The sequence below is a fragment of the Mauremys reevesii genome, unplaced genomic scaffold (genome assembly GCF_016161935.1).
Source record: "Mauremys reevesii isolate NIE-2019 unplaced genomic scaffold, ASM1616193v1 Contig20, whole genome shotgun sequence".
Lineage (NCBI taxonomy): Eukaryota > Metazoa > Chordata > Testudines > Geoemydidae > Mauremys > Mauremys reevesii.
In genome coordinates this window covers 29,934-46,286 of record NW_024100827.1, presented here as the reverse complement: position 1 = coordinate 46,286, position 16,353 = coordinate 29,934, and the positions used below count along the sequence as shown (strand labels likewise).

Genomic DNA, 16,353 nt, shown 5'->3' with positions numbered 1-16,353 from the left:
GCGATCAGCAATCCCTAGCTGTTAGTGGGTTTGCGTCCTGCTTAGGAGAGACTGAGAAGACATAGCGCAGGAGCCAGGGGAAGCCAGTGACAGAGCAGAGCGAAAATCAAAGACAGAGCAAAACCAAGGGCAACCAGACGGCCCTCTACTGGATACTGCCCCCCCCCACTATGCCAGCTCCCCTTTCTCCCCCCAGAGTAACTCATCTGAAACTGCTACGGATGGACCAAAAACTCATGGGCTTCTGCCTGGGTTCGAGCTGGTACTATCATCCGATCCAGACTTGCTCAAAATCCAGCTCCTGCCACAGCTCTGGCTAGCTTTGCTCAGAGCTGCTCAGACTGGGGTAAACATTGCACTTCAGGCTGGTCACAAGTCATCCCACCAGCTTTGCCCTGCTCCAGTTCCCATCAGTCACACCTCTGCTGGGATCGCCCAAAGCTGGACACGGGCAATGGCGGAGGGGCAGGGCAGGGTCTGACATTGCAGGGCACACATGGGGCTTCGTGTGCCGCCCCTTTAAAGGGATGCTGGCCGGGGTGACAGCACAGAGAGTGGGTAATAATGGCAGGGGGTTGGTGTCGGCGGGCCGGGGGTGGGGAAGGCAGGCCAGCCAGCGCAGTGCGAGGGGAACATCCCGGAGAGTGGCTCTTGGCAGGGTTGTAGCTGGGCCAGCCCTGGCTTAAGCTGCACCCTCCCTTAGAGAGTGTGACGCCTCCACAGAGTGAGTATGGAGAGGCTGGGTGGAGGCAGATGGAGGGGGAGCCCCAAGGCAAAGCTTGGAGCAGCGAACACGGACTTGGAGAAGCATCCTGACTGCTGGAGCACATGTTCCTTAAGAGAGTCCTTAGCATTTAAGAAGCATTGGACCAAATTGCCAAGAGCGGTCATTAATTTGAAGTGCCCAGCTTGAGACAGCCAGGCCTGAGTTTCACGTGTGCGGAGCGGCTGCAAACTGGAGTAATGGGCGCTCCGCACTTCTGGACATCAGGCCACGCGCTCAGAAATGAAGCCCCCCCAATCGGTGGCCCTAATGGCTAGTTAGTAACTAGCCTTTCCTAAGCTTGGGGGTAGGCAGAATTATTTAACTGCAAGTGGCCCAGATGCTGCCTATCAGCAATTTGCTTTTCTTTGGCTCCGCTATAAATTCCAGCCCTTCGACTAAGGGACCAATTGTCTTGGAAAGCAGTTGGCTCTGGAGCTGGGGTCACTGACCCACATTCTAGGGAGAGGTGGGACGATCTGAACCGTTCGTACCCAGCTGACGATGGCCCCGTGGTTCCAGAGAGAGGAAACTGACAGAGCACAGCTCCTCAAGGCAATGAGACAGCGCTCAGCTTCCAGCTCCCGTGGGGCTACATGAGACTCAGGGCTGTGGGGGTTGGGGTGGACTCCAAACCTCCCCCACATCAGGGAGTTGTTTAGATCACAATCCCGTTGACTCCAGTGGACTATTCTGACCTCCCTAATTCGCCAGCAATTAGCTTCCAAACGATATAGCACTAAGATGTGTCTTGGCAGAAACCCGCAGTCAAACTCAGGCTGGTATCAAACAAATTTGCAGATTCAGGGCGAAACGGGACAGAAAATCCCACCCATGACTCAGAGCCAGCATGCCTAATGCACCTGGAATTTGACCCCCGCATTCTCCCACGACCCCAGCAGCACAAGCAACCTTCCCCCAAGCCCTGGGTCTAGATTCCAGATACCCCACCCGGCCTCCATCCTCCTGACCCATCCAAGGGGCCCAAACCTCACTTACTTCATAGCCTCCTGCCCCCTAGACACCAAATCTCTCTGTCCTTCCTTCAGATCCCCCAGGCTCACCCACTCCCCAAATCACCCATCGGAGAAGGAACTCCCTGCTCCCACCCCCTGGCCTGGAGGGGAGATGACCTCTCCCAGTCCTGGCTCCAGGCCTGCGGTGCCTCTTGGAGGAGGCCGTGTGCTCTCCCAGTACAGCTCCTGCAGCACCCAGCCAGGCACCTGGGGATGCTGCCCAAAGCTCTGGCAGAGGTGGAAGGGGAGCAGGATACCCCTCCCCCATCCTTTCCCTCCTGCATCCCCTGAGTGGTTTTCTCTCCCCTTCTCCAGGCCATGGCTGTGGGCAGCCTGCTCTTCCTGGCGGTGCTGGTCATTGTGCACCACCCCCTGAGGGTCAGCGACAAGCAGGACCTGGCAACGGTGCAGCGGGCGCAGCAGCAGGAGCAGCGGCTGGCCCTGGAGATGACGCGCCTGCAGCTGGAGTGTGAGCAGAGGAACCAAGCGAAGAGGCCGGGCCCACACCAGAGCCTGGGGCCAAACCAGAGCCAGGGGGAAGAGGGGGCCGAATACGTGGCCTGGGATGTGTGTCTCTGTATGTTCCTGCTCCTTATCCTGCTCTTTGAGCTCTGCAGGCCAAGCCTGGAGCCCGAGTCCAGCTACGACTCCAGCAGCGAGGAGGAGGAGGACGATGCCGAAGCAGGGCCCGGGGGCTCCTGCACCCGGCATCCCGACTTCCCCGACAGAGCGGCCCTGTGGCACTGTTATGAACTGCACCTCCAGGGAGTGTCTGAGGACCTGGCCAGTGTCAGGGACTCAAACCATAGACAGTTCCATTACATTATAAATCATGTATATTCACTGGAGCAACCCACCCCACCCTTTTCTAACAATTAAAAACTAGACACCTTTAATATACACGCATGCCTAGTCCCTTCTGATGGGCATTGTTTAGATGGATTTTCACACGTGTGAAGATTCCAATTCTCTAAATACCTGCAGGTTTTAGGACCATAACGTACATGTAATATGCTGGGGTACCCTTAAGGGGTGAGGTGGAATGCTTAGACTGTCCCCCACCCATATTCCAATCACACACACACAGGGAGGGTGCCCTGTCCACACTAGTGGCTCATAAACTAAGGATCTTTCCCTACAGGGTACTCACACAGGAGAGACTAACGAGGATGACCACGACTCTTCTACAGCTCTCTTCAGCAAAGAGCGTCGGCTAGTCTCTGGGAGACGGCACCGCTTACTCTGATTGCGTCCAGTGAGATGATCAGACTGTCAGTCGCCCACACGGAAAGGAAAGGGGAGGGAAGATGGGTTCACACGCTCCTAGACCCAGGTAGCTTCCTCGCTGGACGATGCCAGGCCGAGTCAGCCCACCGTGGGTCACAACGCTGTGAGGCAGGGCAGTGTGATAATCCCCATTGTACAGATGGGGAAACTGAGGCACAGAGCAACTAAGCGCTAGATTCACAAAAAGAATGAGCATTGCAGTGCCTAATGTTTAGGTGCCTAGAAAGTCACAGGCACAACAGTGCGATCCCCGAAGCCTGAGCAAGGGCCCTAGGTGCCCTATAAAAGGCAGGGGAGAGAGAGAGGCTCTTAAGAATGTGATCCACAAAGCCAGCAGGCAAGATGCTAATGGGAGAGGAGGTGCCAAGCCCCACCCCACCCGCTCTCAGAGATATGCCTGTGATTCGCGAACCAGGGAAAGACAGGTGCTCGCTGCCTGATTCGCCTGTGGGGCCCAATCCGGTAGGCTGCCTGGAAGAACACAAACCGGGTGGGAGAAGAAGGCTCTCCTTCACAGTGCAGAGCCAGGGTCCTCACCAGGGACGTGACCCAAGTTCCCCCTCCCTGAGGAGGAGAAGGGGTTCCAGCCGGGATCTACCACCTCTTGGGGGAGCGTCCCAATCACTGGCTACTGGGGGAGTCTTGTTTTTCCCTGGCCCAATGAATATTTCACTGACTCCTCACAGCCGAGCCTGATTGAAAACTTTGGACTCCTGCCCTTCCTTTCCACAGCGAAAACCCCACCGATTTCAGCAGAAGTCTCTCTGGGTGGCAAATGTCCGAGTTTAATCAGCAGGGCTGAACTGTGAAAGGGGAGGGGGCAGCCCGGCCCAGCTGCCCTCGGAGTCACTAAACCTGCACCCCTCACTCTGCTCTCACCGGGTGGAGGGAAAGACCATCCAGGCACAGACGTACTCAGCTCTGAGCTGCCGGCACTTCCAGCAGCACTGGGAATGGGCCTTTAAAACTCCCTGGAAAAACCACCCACGGAAACCAGGCCCAGCTAAACACAGCTCTTGGAGTCATGGCCGATAGTTCCACAATGTGTTATTTACCCCTTCACAGAACACCAGAACCAGGGTCACACAAGGAAACTAATAGGCAGCAGGTTTAAAACTAACACAAGGAACTGGATGACGAGGGGATGGATCACTCAACAAATTGCCCTGTTCTGTTCATTCCCTCTGAAGCATCTGGCACTGGGGACTGTCAGAAGCCACGATACTGGATCTGCGTGAAATGACTGGGTGGTCTCAGTCCTGTTTCAATCTGGCAAATCTCATGAATAGTCTTATCTCAGCTACCTAGGGCTGAGTGAGCATAGAACTCCAAACCACCATCTCTCCCCAGGAGGTGGCCCCTCCAGGTAATGGCTGAAGGACATTGATAAGGGATGATGGTACGTATGGAAATATTCCACTGCTGATACCTGCGCTCTGTGAGCAGAGCATATTGGTCACCAGCCTTCACCTTGTTTAGCAGCAGTAAGTTGACTTTTAAGAATCCCAAAGGACCCGCTGCAGAGCTGAGAATCTGCAGCAGCTGAGTCTGCCCGGAAGGTCTTTGGCAATGTGGGAAGATGACGAACTATGCAATAGTTAACTTGCCAATGCATTGGAATGTCCCAACCAGCTTCTGTTAACTGGCTAATTCACTAGGTTGCACTTTGCCTCAGCCTGGTGATGAAGCTGTGGAATAGCTGTGGGCACGTTGTGCAGCTTTTAATGACCTTTGGTACTGCCCAGCTGGCGCGTTGAATCAAAGCTGCTGAGCTGTTGCAGAGGCCGATGTTCCAATGGTCGCCCAGCCTTTCATTCCAAGGTCACAGACATGACTGCGCTTTACTGCACTGACCAAAGCCTGCTGTTCCAGTGCGGTGAGATAACAGGAGCATGAATTAACGGAGCCGCAGGAACTTGGCGTGAATGTGTCACTTGGACAGGTGCTGTACCCAGAATGATTCACTGCTTCGCACCAAATGCGGCTAAGAAAACGTCTGTGGGGAATTGGATCAAGGGCAATGTTAGATGGCATCAGATGAAGGAGTTTCCAAGGGCGATTTGAAGGCCCAGGGAGAAGATGATGATGATGCAGACGCCATTATGCCAAGTAGCAAAACCCCAAGGTCATCACATCAGCGTCAGAGAGAATGTCGGTTATTAAGGAAACGGGGCAGGCCAAGTATCAGACCTGGGGAACAGGCTCCAGGGCCTTTGGCCTCTAGGCCCCTGGTTCAAAAAGGAGCCGGAGCGAGTCGATCTCAGCTGGAGTCCGATCTCGGGTAGGAAGTTCTCCAGCTCAGGAAGGGCAGTGTCTCATTGGGCACCATTTGGCAGTGCAACGACTGGTGAGCTGTGGAGACTGAACTCCCCTCTCATCCTTAATATGGGAAAGGCACGTGGGACTGTTAGACACCAGCAAACCCTCCGGCTCAGCACTAGCTGGCAGCTCCTGGGAATCAGCGACTTCTGAGCAGGTTCTGATGCTTCATAAAGCAGCTGCCTCTCCACCAGCAGGGGTTTCTGAGCCAGAGCTCAGTGGTGCATTGAGCAGGTGCTGGGTGGTGCTGGTGGCCTGTGATATACTGGTAATGATCCGCTGGTCCCTTCTGCCCTTAAACTCTATGACATAAATACATCCCGGCCTGGAGTTAAGAAACAATTTCCTTGTCTCCTGACCCACTGTTTCATAACTCCACCTAAAGGATGCCTGGCACGCGCTCCCCAGCCTTGCCTGTGACAGGCCAGCTCTTCTCACAGGGTACCAGCCGGGCACCTCTGCAGCCAGCCTGTGAGCGGCTGCAGCTAATTATGAAGTTAATACTAGAGCTGCTAACACCCAGTCCCCTTTCACCGCCTGCCATTTATTTTGCCATAGATCAGTCATTTATCAGAGGCCCACACACACTTCCTAGAGATCGCCTGGCCCAGATTTATCATCCCCCCTGCGGTCAGCACTCATTGTCCTGGGGAACGTGATGAATAGTTATAGCTTTTTCTTTAATGAGCTGCGTGTGTGTGTTGGGGGGGGGGTTCCCTTATCACTGCCCCACAGCAGCCGTCTGCCCCCAGAGAACGCTCCTGAGAGCCAGCACTTTTAGACGAGATGGAAATCCCAGGCCTGGAATGCTACAACCTCCTCTGTTTGCTGGGACCAGCTCTGACAGCCCCGGGTCTGGGCGAAGGGGGTCCCGCAACACCACAGCCCAGCTTTTCTCAGTGTGTAGCATGGGACAATTGGGGGCATTTCTTTTTCTCCCTCTTCCAGCACTGACCATGCGCTGGGGTATCAGTCACTGTTATTAGTGCAGGTCTCCTGGGAGCTAGGGATGGTTGTTCTCCTCCTCCGGTTGGATTTATTCTCACTACACCTGGTTCACCCCCGGGCCAGGGCCAGGGCCAGCTTTGTTAAGGTGTTTACGCACCTAAAGATGCAGATTTCTTGTGGAATTTTCCAGTCAATGGGAGTTAGACACCCAGATCCTCAAATGTAGTTAGGTGCCTAACTCCCATTGCTTGCATCCGAAGAAGTGGGTGTTCACCCACGAAAGCTCATGCTACAAAACATCTGTTAGTCTATAAGGTGCCACAGGATTCTTTGCTGCTAACTCCCATTGGTTACAGTGGGAGTTAGGCACTTTGTAACAGGGTGGTTGCCCATGGGCTGGAGAGCCTGGGGCCAAGCCAGCCCTGAGGACCTGATGAGCCCCAGCGGAGAGCAGGAAGCAGTTCCTATCTCTATGCACAAGGCAGCAGGAGCTGCCAGGGGCAGGTGATGGGGAGAAGTAGCTGGGGCAGGCCGGATAGTAACCTGGGGGGATGCTCAGGAACAGATGCCTGAGATGCTGTATCTGGCGTGAAGATGCAGCAAAGACTGACTCCTGCAGAGACACTGAACTGGGAACCAGCTCTGGCCAAGAGGGCTGGGAACCCCCAACTAAAGGGAGAGAGACACTGAACTGGAGGGCCAGCGTGTACCTGAGGACTGAATAATTTGGGCCCCAAATTTCCCCATGGACTGTGTGGAGTTTTTTATGGAGCTCTGTGAAGGAGAAAACAAGGGTGGGCACTGCGGTGGCAGGAATAGCAGGATTTGGGTATCAAAATAAGCAGGATTGTTTCTAGTGGGGCTGCTCTGGCCTTATGCTAGTTAACCTTTTATCAGTGGAAGAAAACAAAATCATCACTGATAAAAGTTTGCACACAACACAAAAACTGGGGAGAGGTAACCAGCGAAAGGACAGGTCACTGGTACAGCATGATCTGGATCACTTGGTGAACTGGGAGCAAGCAAACAAGCACCCTGGCCACAAGGAGGCGCTATGGAGACAGTAAGCAACTGACCTGGTTACACACCTAATTACCATGGAGGATCTGGGGCCTAGGCACTTTGAAACTCCGAACAGGCTCCCACCTGCATCCCGCTAAAAATTGGATGTGGTGGGTACGCCTACACAGAAGCTGGGAGGTGTGATTCCTAGTGCTGCACTTGTCAGCCTTGCCTGAGCTAGCACCTAAAAATGGCACCTGGCTACCCGGTGCCCGGGCGGGTGGATTGTACTCCAGCAGCTACCTCAGGCTGCCGCGCCATGCCGCTATTTGTAGGCGCCACCAAGCAGAGCTAGCGGGTGTGTGTGGAGTGACACCCCGGCTGCTGTGTAGACACACTCTAAGTGACGTGCCAAGGGTCATGCAGAGTGCCTGTGGCGGAGCTCCAGCCTCATACTTGAACCGTTGGATGGTCCTTCTGCCAAAGCCGCCACGGGGAGGGTGGCCACTCCCACGCTCCTGAACACGGCATGCCCTTCGAAAGGGTGGCCCTGTCCAGTGCTGACAAAACCACGCCCGGCTTTGTGTCAGTAACAGACGGGGCACAGACCAGCCGGCTTAAAACCAGCCCTGAGCCAGGCAGAGGGCTGGGCCCAAGCTGTTTGTGCCCTGTATCTTTTCTAGGTTGCTCCTGGAGGCAGCAGGAGGCGTGAGCCCGGTGCCAATCCGCTTCCTGCCAGACCTGGACCTAACATGCAGGCCAGCTGTGCAGGCCCCACATGTGCTGGTCCACAGGGCCCCGGGTCGGAGAGATCAGCTCTGCCATGGTTCCTCCTGGGGCCTGGCTTGCTCAGAGGAGGGTAGGGGGCAGGTTGCAGAGACAAGGCGAGTGCGGTTACTCATTAGCCCTTCTTAGCCTGGAGGAGGGAGGTGCTTTGCTGGCCAGACACTTCCCCAAACCGGTTCTGCACCCAGCCAGGCTGACTCAGCAGCTGCTCTCCACTGCCCTTGCAGGTCAGGAGAACGGTCTCCCCACACCCTGCTCCTGCTCCTCTTCCACTGCCCCATCTGGGCACAGCTCCCTGCACCCCGCAGACCCCCCTTTGCCTGGAGCCACAGCCCAGGGGCCCTGCTTTGGGCAGAGACCGGACCCCAGCGAAACCAGCGTGATGGTAAGGATCTGCCTCTGGAGGAAACTGCTTCTGGCCTCTCCGGGAGCAGGGGTGAGGGTGAAACCCCTGGTTGCGGCTCTGCAGCGCAGGGATAATCCAGGGGTGGCTGGGGGTGCAGAACACACGTGGGGGAGTTTTTAAATTGTAACTTTGAGGGTGGAGGGTTGGACAAAAAATGCCTCTTTGACCAACACCCAACTTGTGGATGAAACAAACAGGCGCCACACCCCAAACCACTTTGCTTTTGGTACCCAGTGGTCAGGACTGGGGCTCGGGAAAGCAGAATTATTTTGGGCATAAGCTTTTGTGGATAAGAAAACCCCATGAAAAGCCTACCCACGAAAGCCTGTGCCCGAATAAATCTGTTGGTCTTTAAGGTGCCACTGACTCCTTGTTGTTTTTGTGGATACAGACTAACAGGGCTCCTCTGAGCCGCAGCATTATTTGGTGATGACTGATTAGTTGTAACAAGCGCGTGTTTTGAAAATGGAACATTCTTGTTTAACCAGACACCGAGTTTTTGGTTCAGTTTTTCGTTTAGGTTTTTCAAAGGAAAAAAAAAAGCCATGGGGAATTTTAAAACCAGTGAAAACCTTTGCAAAATGTCCCCCCAGAACTGACTTGGTCTGGCCCAGCAGCTGTAATTCAGAAGCTGTTGGGGGCTGGGATTTAGTGCTGAGAAAGGAGGGGGGAACTGCTGCTGGCCACTCCCCAAGCCCCTGGCCCTGAGGAATCCCCACCCCACCCAAGGAATCTGTCTCCAGTGCTGGTGTCTGAGATAGGAGATAGGTCCTGGCTGCTTGCTGGGAGCCCCAGACAATGCAATGACAAGGGGCCTTATTTGTACAGCCTCTCAAAGACAAACTGGGTCTGCAGAGTGCAAACACAAAGCTAAACTCCCCATGCAATAGCAAAGGGGGCGTGAGAGTGTGTCAGGAGTGCAGCAGATGGGGAGACCATGCAGCAGGGCTGCTCTTGCACAAACAGTGCTGAGACTGGGGGCAGAGTCGGGGGGGCAGGGCTCAAGAGAGGATCTGAGGAGCGGAGCTGAAAGAGACAAGTGAGGAAGCAGCCTTGGGGTTCTAGTCCAAAGGGGGGTGTCTACGCTGCAGCTGGGAGCGAGCCGCCCAGCCCGGCTCCACAGCCACAAGCCAGTGCACAAACAATCGCTGGGACTCCGCACGGTGATTGCTAGCAAGAGTCTGTCTGCCTGGGCTGGGAGGCTCCGTCCACCTGCAGTGAAGACAGACCCTGGCTTTCCTCCCTTGTAATGCTGGGATGGTGAGGACTTTGTAGCTTGGCAACTGGGGTCGGAGGGTCTCGAGCTGGTGTTGAGGCAGTAGCAGGTTCTCAGAGGGAGGGTTATATGCGGTGGGGATGTATAGGAGGGGGGCGGGGGAGATGACCATGCCTTGCAAATCCAAGAGTTGCAGTTACAGATCCGGCTGGACGGGGCCACACCGGCTTTTCATGGGGCCCATTTGCAGAGGGATTTCCCTGTGGAGGGCCCATTTCCCCAGCAGGAGCAGCAACCTCGCTGGCGTTAAGGACTCTGCATGGCCCAGCCTCCCAGGCTACGCCCAGGCGCTGCTCAGCTTTGAGCCCAAGCCCCTTTCCGTCCACACACGCATCAGGCTGACCTGGGTCAGCGAGCACCCAGGACCTGGCTCCTAGGTCCTGGCTGGGGCATGGGTCAGAGCTGAGCCCTGCTGTGACTCGGGTCCATGCCCTGTCGCCGTGCAGTGTGGACGCAGGCCCAAGTCAGAAGGTCGGCGAGCGCAGAGGGACGCGCTAACACAGCTGGGAGACGCACTAACACAGGCTCACAATGCAGCGTGGACACTGAGTGCAGGCGCGGAAACGCCGAGTCCACAAGCCTGGATCGGCAGCCCGGGTTTAGAGACAGTGTGGATGCACCCCAGGAGCTGGGTGGCCATACAGGGGTTTGCAGCTGCAGTTAGAGAACCGTTTACAAAGGCAGCTTCTGGCAGGCCAGGGATTGCCAGGGGGAGCCGGGGGGATCAGGCGTTGCTGTGTTGAGCGAGCTGTGGTCAGCCCCACTGATAGGAAAGGAGCCTTCTGGGCACCCAGGAGCTTCCTGCGTCTTTGTGTTGGTGCCCACTTTGTAACGCGTTTCGGGGGTGAAAGTGACCATTCTCCAAAGCCCGAGGAGCCAGCTCCACGCACGGGGCCCGAGTAGGATCCCGTCCGAGCCCCTAGGCACGGACTTGGGCAGCTACCCCCTCCCACGCTGTCCTTAGCTCTGATCCAGCTAGTGCAGGTACGTCTACACCGGCCGTTACCTACACCCCAGCTCCAGTGCACACATCCCCGCTGTCCTGGTGGGAGACAGCAGAGGGTGTTTCAGTAACAGCAGGGACAGCACCTTCCATCCGCGCCTCTCCTCCCCTTTCTCTCTCAGTCCCAGCGCCATCACTAGAGCTGGCCGGAGAAGGGAATTTCCATTGCCCAGTCAATTCCGCTGGGTCGACATTTTTGTTCCATTTTGCATTAGAATGAACATCGACCTGGCAGAATTTCCAGCCAAATGGACCGATCCATTCGGTGCTGCCTGCTGGGCAGCCAGCCAGCGGACATGCCAGGGAGCCAGGCAGCAGGCCTGCCTGCTTTCCTGCCAGCCCCACCCGCCAGCTCTGGCTGGCCGGTGGGTGGGCTGGCCGGCGGGCTGCAGACTGGCCTCCAGTGAAAGCTTTAAGGAATTGACACGTTCCCGGGAACATTTCAGTTGCTTCAGGTCAGCATCTTTCTATGGAAAACTGTTCCTGAAAACTTTCAACCAGCTCTACTCCTCTGCAATGGCAGCAGCTGCTCGCTATAAACGGGGTGGCGGGCATTCTGGCACCTTGCCTGTGCCCCTCAAAGCCCATTTCCTTCTGTGGGTGACACATGCCACGCCAGACTGTCACCTCAACCTGCACCCTGCAAACCAGGGGCAGAACAGGCAAGTCAGGGTGTTAGCTGGGGCTTCGCACATGGAGCAGTCGGGTGTCAGGGACGGGAGGGGTGCAGGTTGGGTGCTGAGCGGGGGCAGTGGGGGTGTCAGGGGTAGATGGGGAGCTGCCTGGGGGCTCTGCATGGGGAGCAGGGGCAGTTGGGGTAGGAGGGGAGCAGGGTGGGAGCCTGCATGGGGAGCAGGGGCAGTTGGGGTGTCAGGGAGGGAGGAGCGGGGTGGGTGCTGAGTATGGGGATCATGGGGGCAGTCAGTGTGTCCAGGATAGGAGGAGTGGGGTGGGAACCTGTGTAGGGAGGCAGTGTTTGGAGTAAGAAGGAGCGGTGGGGTGCTGAGCCTGGGGAGGTGGGGGCAGTGGGGTGTCAGAGGTAGGAGAGGAGCAGGTGGGAGCCTGCATGGGGAGCGTGTTTGGGGTAGGAGGAGCAGCGTGGGGCTCTGCACAGGAGTAGTCGTTGTCTGGAATAGGAGGAGTGGTTTGAGGACTCATGAGGGAGGGGAAGTGTTTGGTGTAAGAGGGGAGCAGGGGGTGCTGATCCTGGGAAGCGGAGGGAAGTGGGGGTGTCAGCAGGAGGGGAGCAGGGTGGGGGCTCTGCATGGGGAGCAGTGGGGTGTCAGGTAGGAGGAGCAGGGTGGGGCTCTGCATGGAGAGTGGGGGCAGTGGGGTGTCGGGAGGGGAGCAGGGTGGGGCTCTGCATGGAGAGCGGGGGCAGTGGGGTGTCGGGTAGGAGGGGAGCAGGTTGGGGCTCTGCATGGAGAGCGGGGACAGTGGGGTGTCGGGTAGGAGGGGAGCAGGGTGGGGCCTGCATGGGGGCAGTGGGGGTGTCGGGTAGGAGGGGAGCAGGGTGGGGCTCTGCATGGAGAGCGGGGACAGTGGGGTGTCGGGTAGGAGGAGCAGGGTGGGGCCTGCATGGAGAGCGGGGGCAGTGGGGTGTCGGGTTGAGGAGCAGGGTGGGGCCTGCATGGAGAGCGGGGGCAGTGGGGGTGTCGGGCAGGAGGAGCAGGGTGGGGCTCTGCATGGAGAGCGGGGGCAGTGGGGTGTCGGGTAGGAGGGGAGCAGGGTGGGGCTCTGCATGGAGAGCGGGGGACAGTGGGGGTGTCGGGTAGGAGGAGCAGGGTGGGGCTCTGCATGGAGAGCGGGGGCAGTGGGGGTGTCGGGTAGGAGGGGAGCAGGGTGGGGCTCTGCATGGGGGCAGTGGGGGTGTCGGGTAGGAGGAGCAGGGTGGGGCTCTGCATGGAGAGCGGGTACAGTGGGGTGTCGGGTAGGAGGGGAGCAGGGTGAGGGCTCTGCATGGAGAGCGGGGCAGTGGGGGTGTCGGGTAGGAGGGAGCAGGGTGGGGCTCTGCATGGAGAGCGGGGCAGTGGGGGTGCCAGTGGTAGGAGGAGCAGGGTGGGGCTCTGCATGGAGAGCGGGGGCAGTGGGGGTGTCGGGTAGGAGGAGCAGGGTGGGGCTCTGCATGGAGAGCGGGAGCAGTGGGGTGTCGGGTAGGAAGAGAGCAGGGTGGGGCTCTGCATGGAGAGCGGGCGGCAGTGGGGGTGTCGGGTAGGAGGGGAGCAGGGTGGGGCTCTGCATGGAGAGCGGAGGCAGTGGGGGTGTCGGGTAGGAGGGGAGCAGGGTGGGGCTCTGCATGGGGATCTGGCAGCAGTCAGGTGTCAGGATAGGAGGAGTGGGGTGATACTCTGCGAGGGAGTGGGGAGGGTTTGGGGTAGGAGGGGAGCAGGGGTGCTGAGCCTGGGGAGTGGGGGCAGTGGGGTGTCAGAGGCAGGAGGGGAGCAGGGTGGGGCTGAGCACGGGAGCGCTTGCCAGCGTGTCTCTGGAGTTTTCCTGCTCCCAGCCGTGCAGACATGGGACCCCATCGTGCTGCTGCTGGTGTGTTGACCCTGTTAGGACACAGGGTTGGCGAGAGGCTCTGGATTGACAGCCCCTGAAGTTCATTATTCCCTGGAAGCTGTTCAGCAGAGGTAGCTGAGTGATCTCCACCCCCTGGAGTGGCTGACTCGGCGAGGAGACGTTGGTTCACTCTCCTGTCCAAAGCCCAGTGCTAGTCCCCATTGTCAGCGCTGGGCTCTAGGCGTCAGGTGCAGGCCAGCCGTGACCTGCACATGGCCTGGCCGCTGCACAGCCCTCAGCTGGTGATTACTAGGGGCCGTTCGCCGCTCCGGATCTGACCTGCAGAGGCAGGCTGGGTATCTGGTTATCCTGATCCCATTGTCCCCTCTCCTCTGGTTTTGACCATGGTGCTGTCAAGGGAACATAGGAACAGCCAGGCTGCATCAGACCCAAGGTCCACCTAGCCCCGTGTCCTCTCTCTGACAGTGGCCAGCGGCAGAGGCTTCAGAGGAAGGAGTAAGAAACCCCACAGTAGGTGTGTATGGGATAATCTGCCCCCAGCTAGGTCACCTCCTGGTCTCTCATAGTTAGAGACTGGCATAGCCCTGAAGCGTGAGGTCCAATACTTAATATCCCTTCCAGGATTCCGTTGTCATTAATTATGAACGCTCTGGATATGCCTGATGTCCATATAAATATTCAGATCATTTTGCAATGTTGTTCAGTTGTTTACCTCAATAGCTTCCTGTGGCAGGGAGTTCCACAGTTTAATCACATGTTGTGTGAAAAAAATCATTCCCTTTGTCAGGTTTGATTTGTTTTTGTCCTAGGTTCATGGGCAGGGAGGGTTCAAGTTCCAGAACTGGGCTAGGACCTACGGCTCCTCTCCAGAACTGTACTTCCAGCCAACGTCGGTGGAGGAGATCAAAGAGGTAAGAAGGAGGTTTCAGTCCAACAGTCCGTTGGAATAAAAAGCCAAGGCAGAATGGGTAGGTGGAAGGTTCAGGGCTGAGGTATCTCCCTTCCTTCTGAGAATCAACCCAGCCCTCACCAGGAATGCAGAACAACCACCGAAGCCTCCGAAGTACAGAGCATGGGCTCCTCTCAGAGATCCCAAGGCCAGAAGGGATCGCAGCGATCATCTAGTCTGGCCTCCCGTATAGCACAGGCCAGAGACCTGCCCCAGAATAATTCCTGGAGCAGAGCTTTAAGCCGAACACCCAGTCTTGATTTAAACATTGTCAGTGATGGAGAATCCGCCTGCAGGTTCTTAGAACCGTCCCTCTCCCTGATCAGAGCCACGTCTTGAACTAAAAGAAGCAGGAGGAGGGGGAGGAGAATCCGCATTCCAAAGCAAAACGGCCTTTTTAGACTCAAGGTGAAATTCTGGGGGACGCAACACGAGGTCTAGGCACCACTTTAGTCCATTTAAGGGGTGCCTGAACCTCAGGCTGCCATCTGCATGTGGAGGATTTCGCCCCCTGGGGATGGTCAGTGTAAATACACCAGCTACTGCCCCTTTGAGGATAAGTGGCTAGATTTTATTTTACTGGGTGCACATGCGTTAGCAACGTTGTCCTCTTTATTCACCTGTGCTGTGGTAAAGCTTTGCTCTCTAGTGGCTGGAGGCTCAGAGAGGACAGCACTGTTACCACAAGCGCTTGCTGTGTTCTAATCTCATCCAGCTCAAATGGTCTCACTGCTACTCTTGTACACAAGTGTCCTGGGTTCGAGTCCTCTGCACAGCTGGTTCTCCATGTGCTCCGGGCTCAGAGTGCCTTTGAAAAGCAGCCAGCACTCACAGTGTGATGTCTTTGCAGATTTTGGATCTGGCCAGGCAGCGGAGTAAGAGGGTGAAGGTGGTCGGTGGTGGACATTCCCCTTCGGACATCGCCTGCACAGATGACTTCATGGTTCAAATGGGGAAGATGAACAAGATCCTCAAGGTACTGGCGGTCCCTGTTTTGCCAGGCTGCGGGATCTCCCAAGGTGTTATGGGTTGGGGACACATTGGTGTAACAGTCCTGTTAATGCAAATCAGTAATTATTGTGTGTCATAGTCGTAGCAATAACAGTGAGAGCTGATCCAAAAAAGGGGAAGGGGGGGGGGAATCACACAATTTTTTTTTTAACATTTTATCCCATTTGGAATTTTCTGGAGGGAAAACCTCAAATTTTGAAATGTCCCAAAATAAAGAACTTTCAGGCAACTCTCCACCTGGTCGAAAAACCAGGGGTGCAGGAGGAAATTAGCAAAAGTCACCTCAAAATTATGCCTCATTTTAAACCCTAAATTCATCACATTGTGACCAGCTGTATATAATAATAAAGTAGTGTTGCTTTAATCTGTGCTTTGCTCTCACACACACTTTACAATCAACATCAAAATGGCCCCACTGGGTCCGACCAAAGGTCCATCTAGCCCAATATCCGGTCTTCCGACAGTGGCCAATGCCAGCTGCCCCAGAGGGAATGAACAGAACAGGGAATCATCAAGTGACCCATCCCTTATTGCCCAATCCCAGCTTCTGGCCAACAGAGGCTAGAGACACCATCTCTGCCCATCCTGGCTAATAGCCATAGATAGTCCTATCCTCCATGAATTTATCTAGCTCTTTTTTAAACACTGTTATAGTCCTGGCCTTCCCAACATCCTCTGGCAAGGAGTTCCACAGGTTGACTGTGCATTGTGTGAAGAAATACTGCCTTTCTTTGTTTTAACCCTGCTGCCTATTCATTTCATTAGGTGACCCTAGTTCTTGTGTTATGAGAAGGAGTAAATAACACTTCCTTATTCACTTTCTTCACACCTGTCATGATTTTATAGACCTCTATCCTATCCCCCCCTCCCCTGTCATCTCTTTTCCAAGCTGACAAGTCCCAGTCTTATTCATCGCTCCTCAGACGGAAGCTGTTCCATACACCTCGACATTTTGTTGCCCTTTTCCGTACCTTGTCCAAGTCTAATAGATCTTTTTTGAGATGGGGCGACCACATCTGCACATAATATTCAAGATGTGGTTGTACCCTGGATTTATACAGAGGCAA

The 16,353-nt window shown here is 56.0% G+C and overlaps 1 protein-coding gene and 1 pseudogene across 1 annotated transcript; both read left to right on the top strand.

Annotated features, from left to right (window-relative positions):
• The first annotated feature begins 595 nt into the window (after positions 1-595).
• On the top strand, positions 596-2,659 carry LOC120393491 (inositol 1,4,5-trisphosphate receptor-interacting protein-like 1). Its single transcript, XM_039518081.1, has 2 exons — positions 596-724; positions 2,095-2,659. The coding sequence occupies exon 2, from the start codon at positions 2,098-2,100 to the stop codon at positions 2,656-2,658; it is 561 nt and encodes a 186-aa protein (XP_039374015.1). The 5' UTR covers positions 596-724; positions 2,095-2,097; the 3' UTR covers position 2,659.
• Positions 2,660-8,267: 5,608 nt separating this feature from the next.
• The window catches only part of LOC120393483, a 36,331-nt pseudogene continuing 28,245 nt past the window's right edge, over positions 8,268-16,353 (top strand).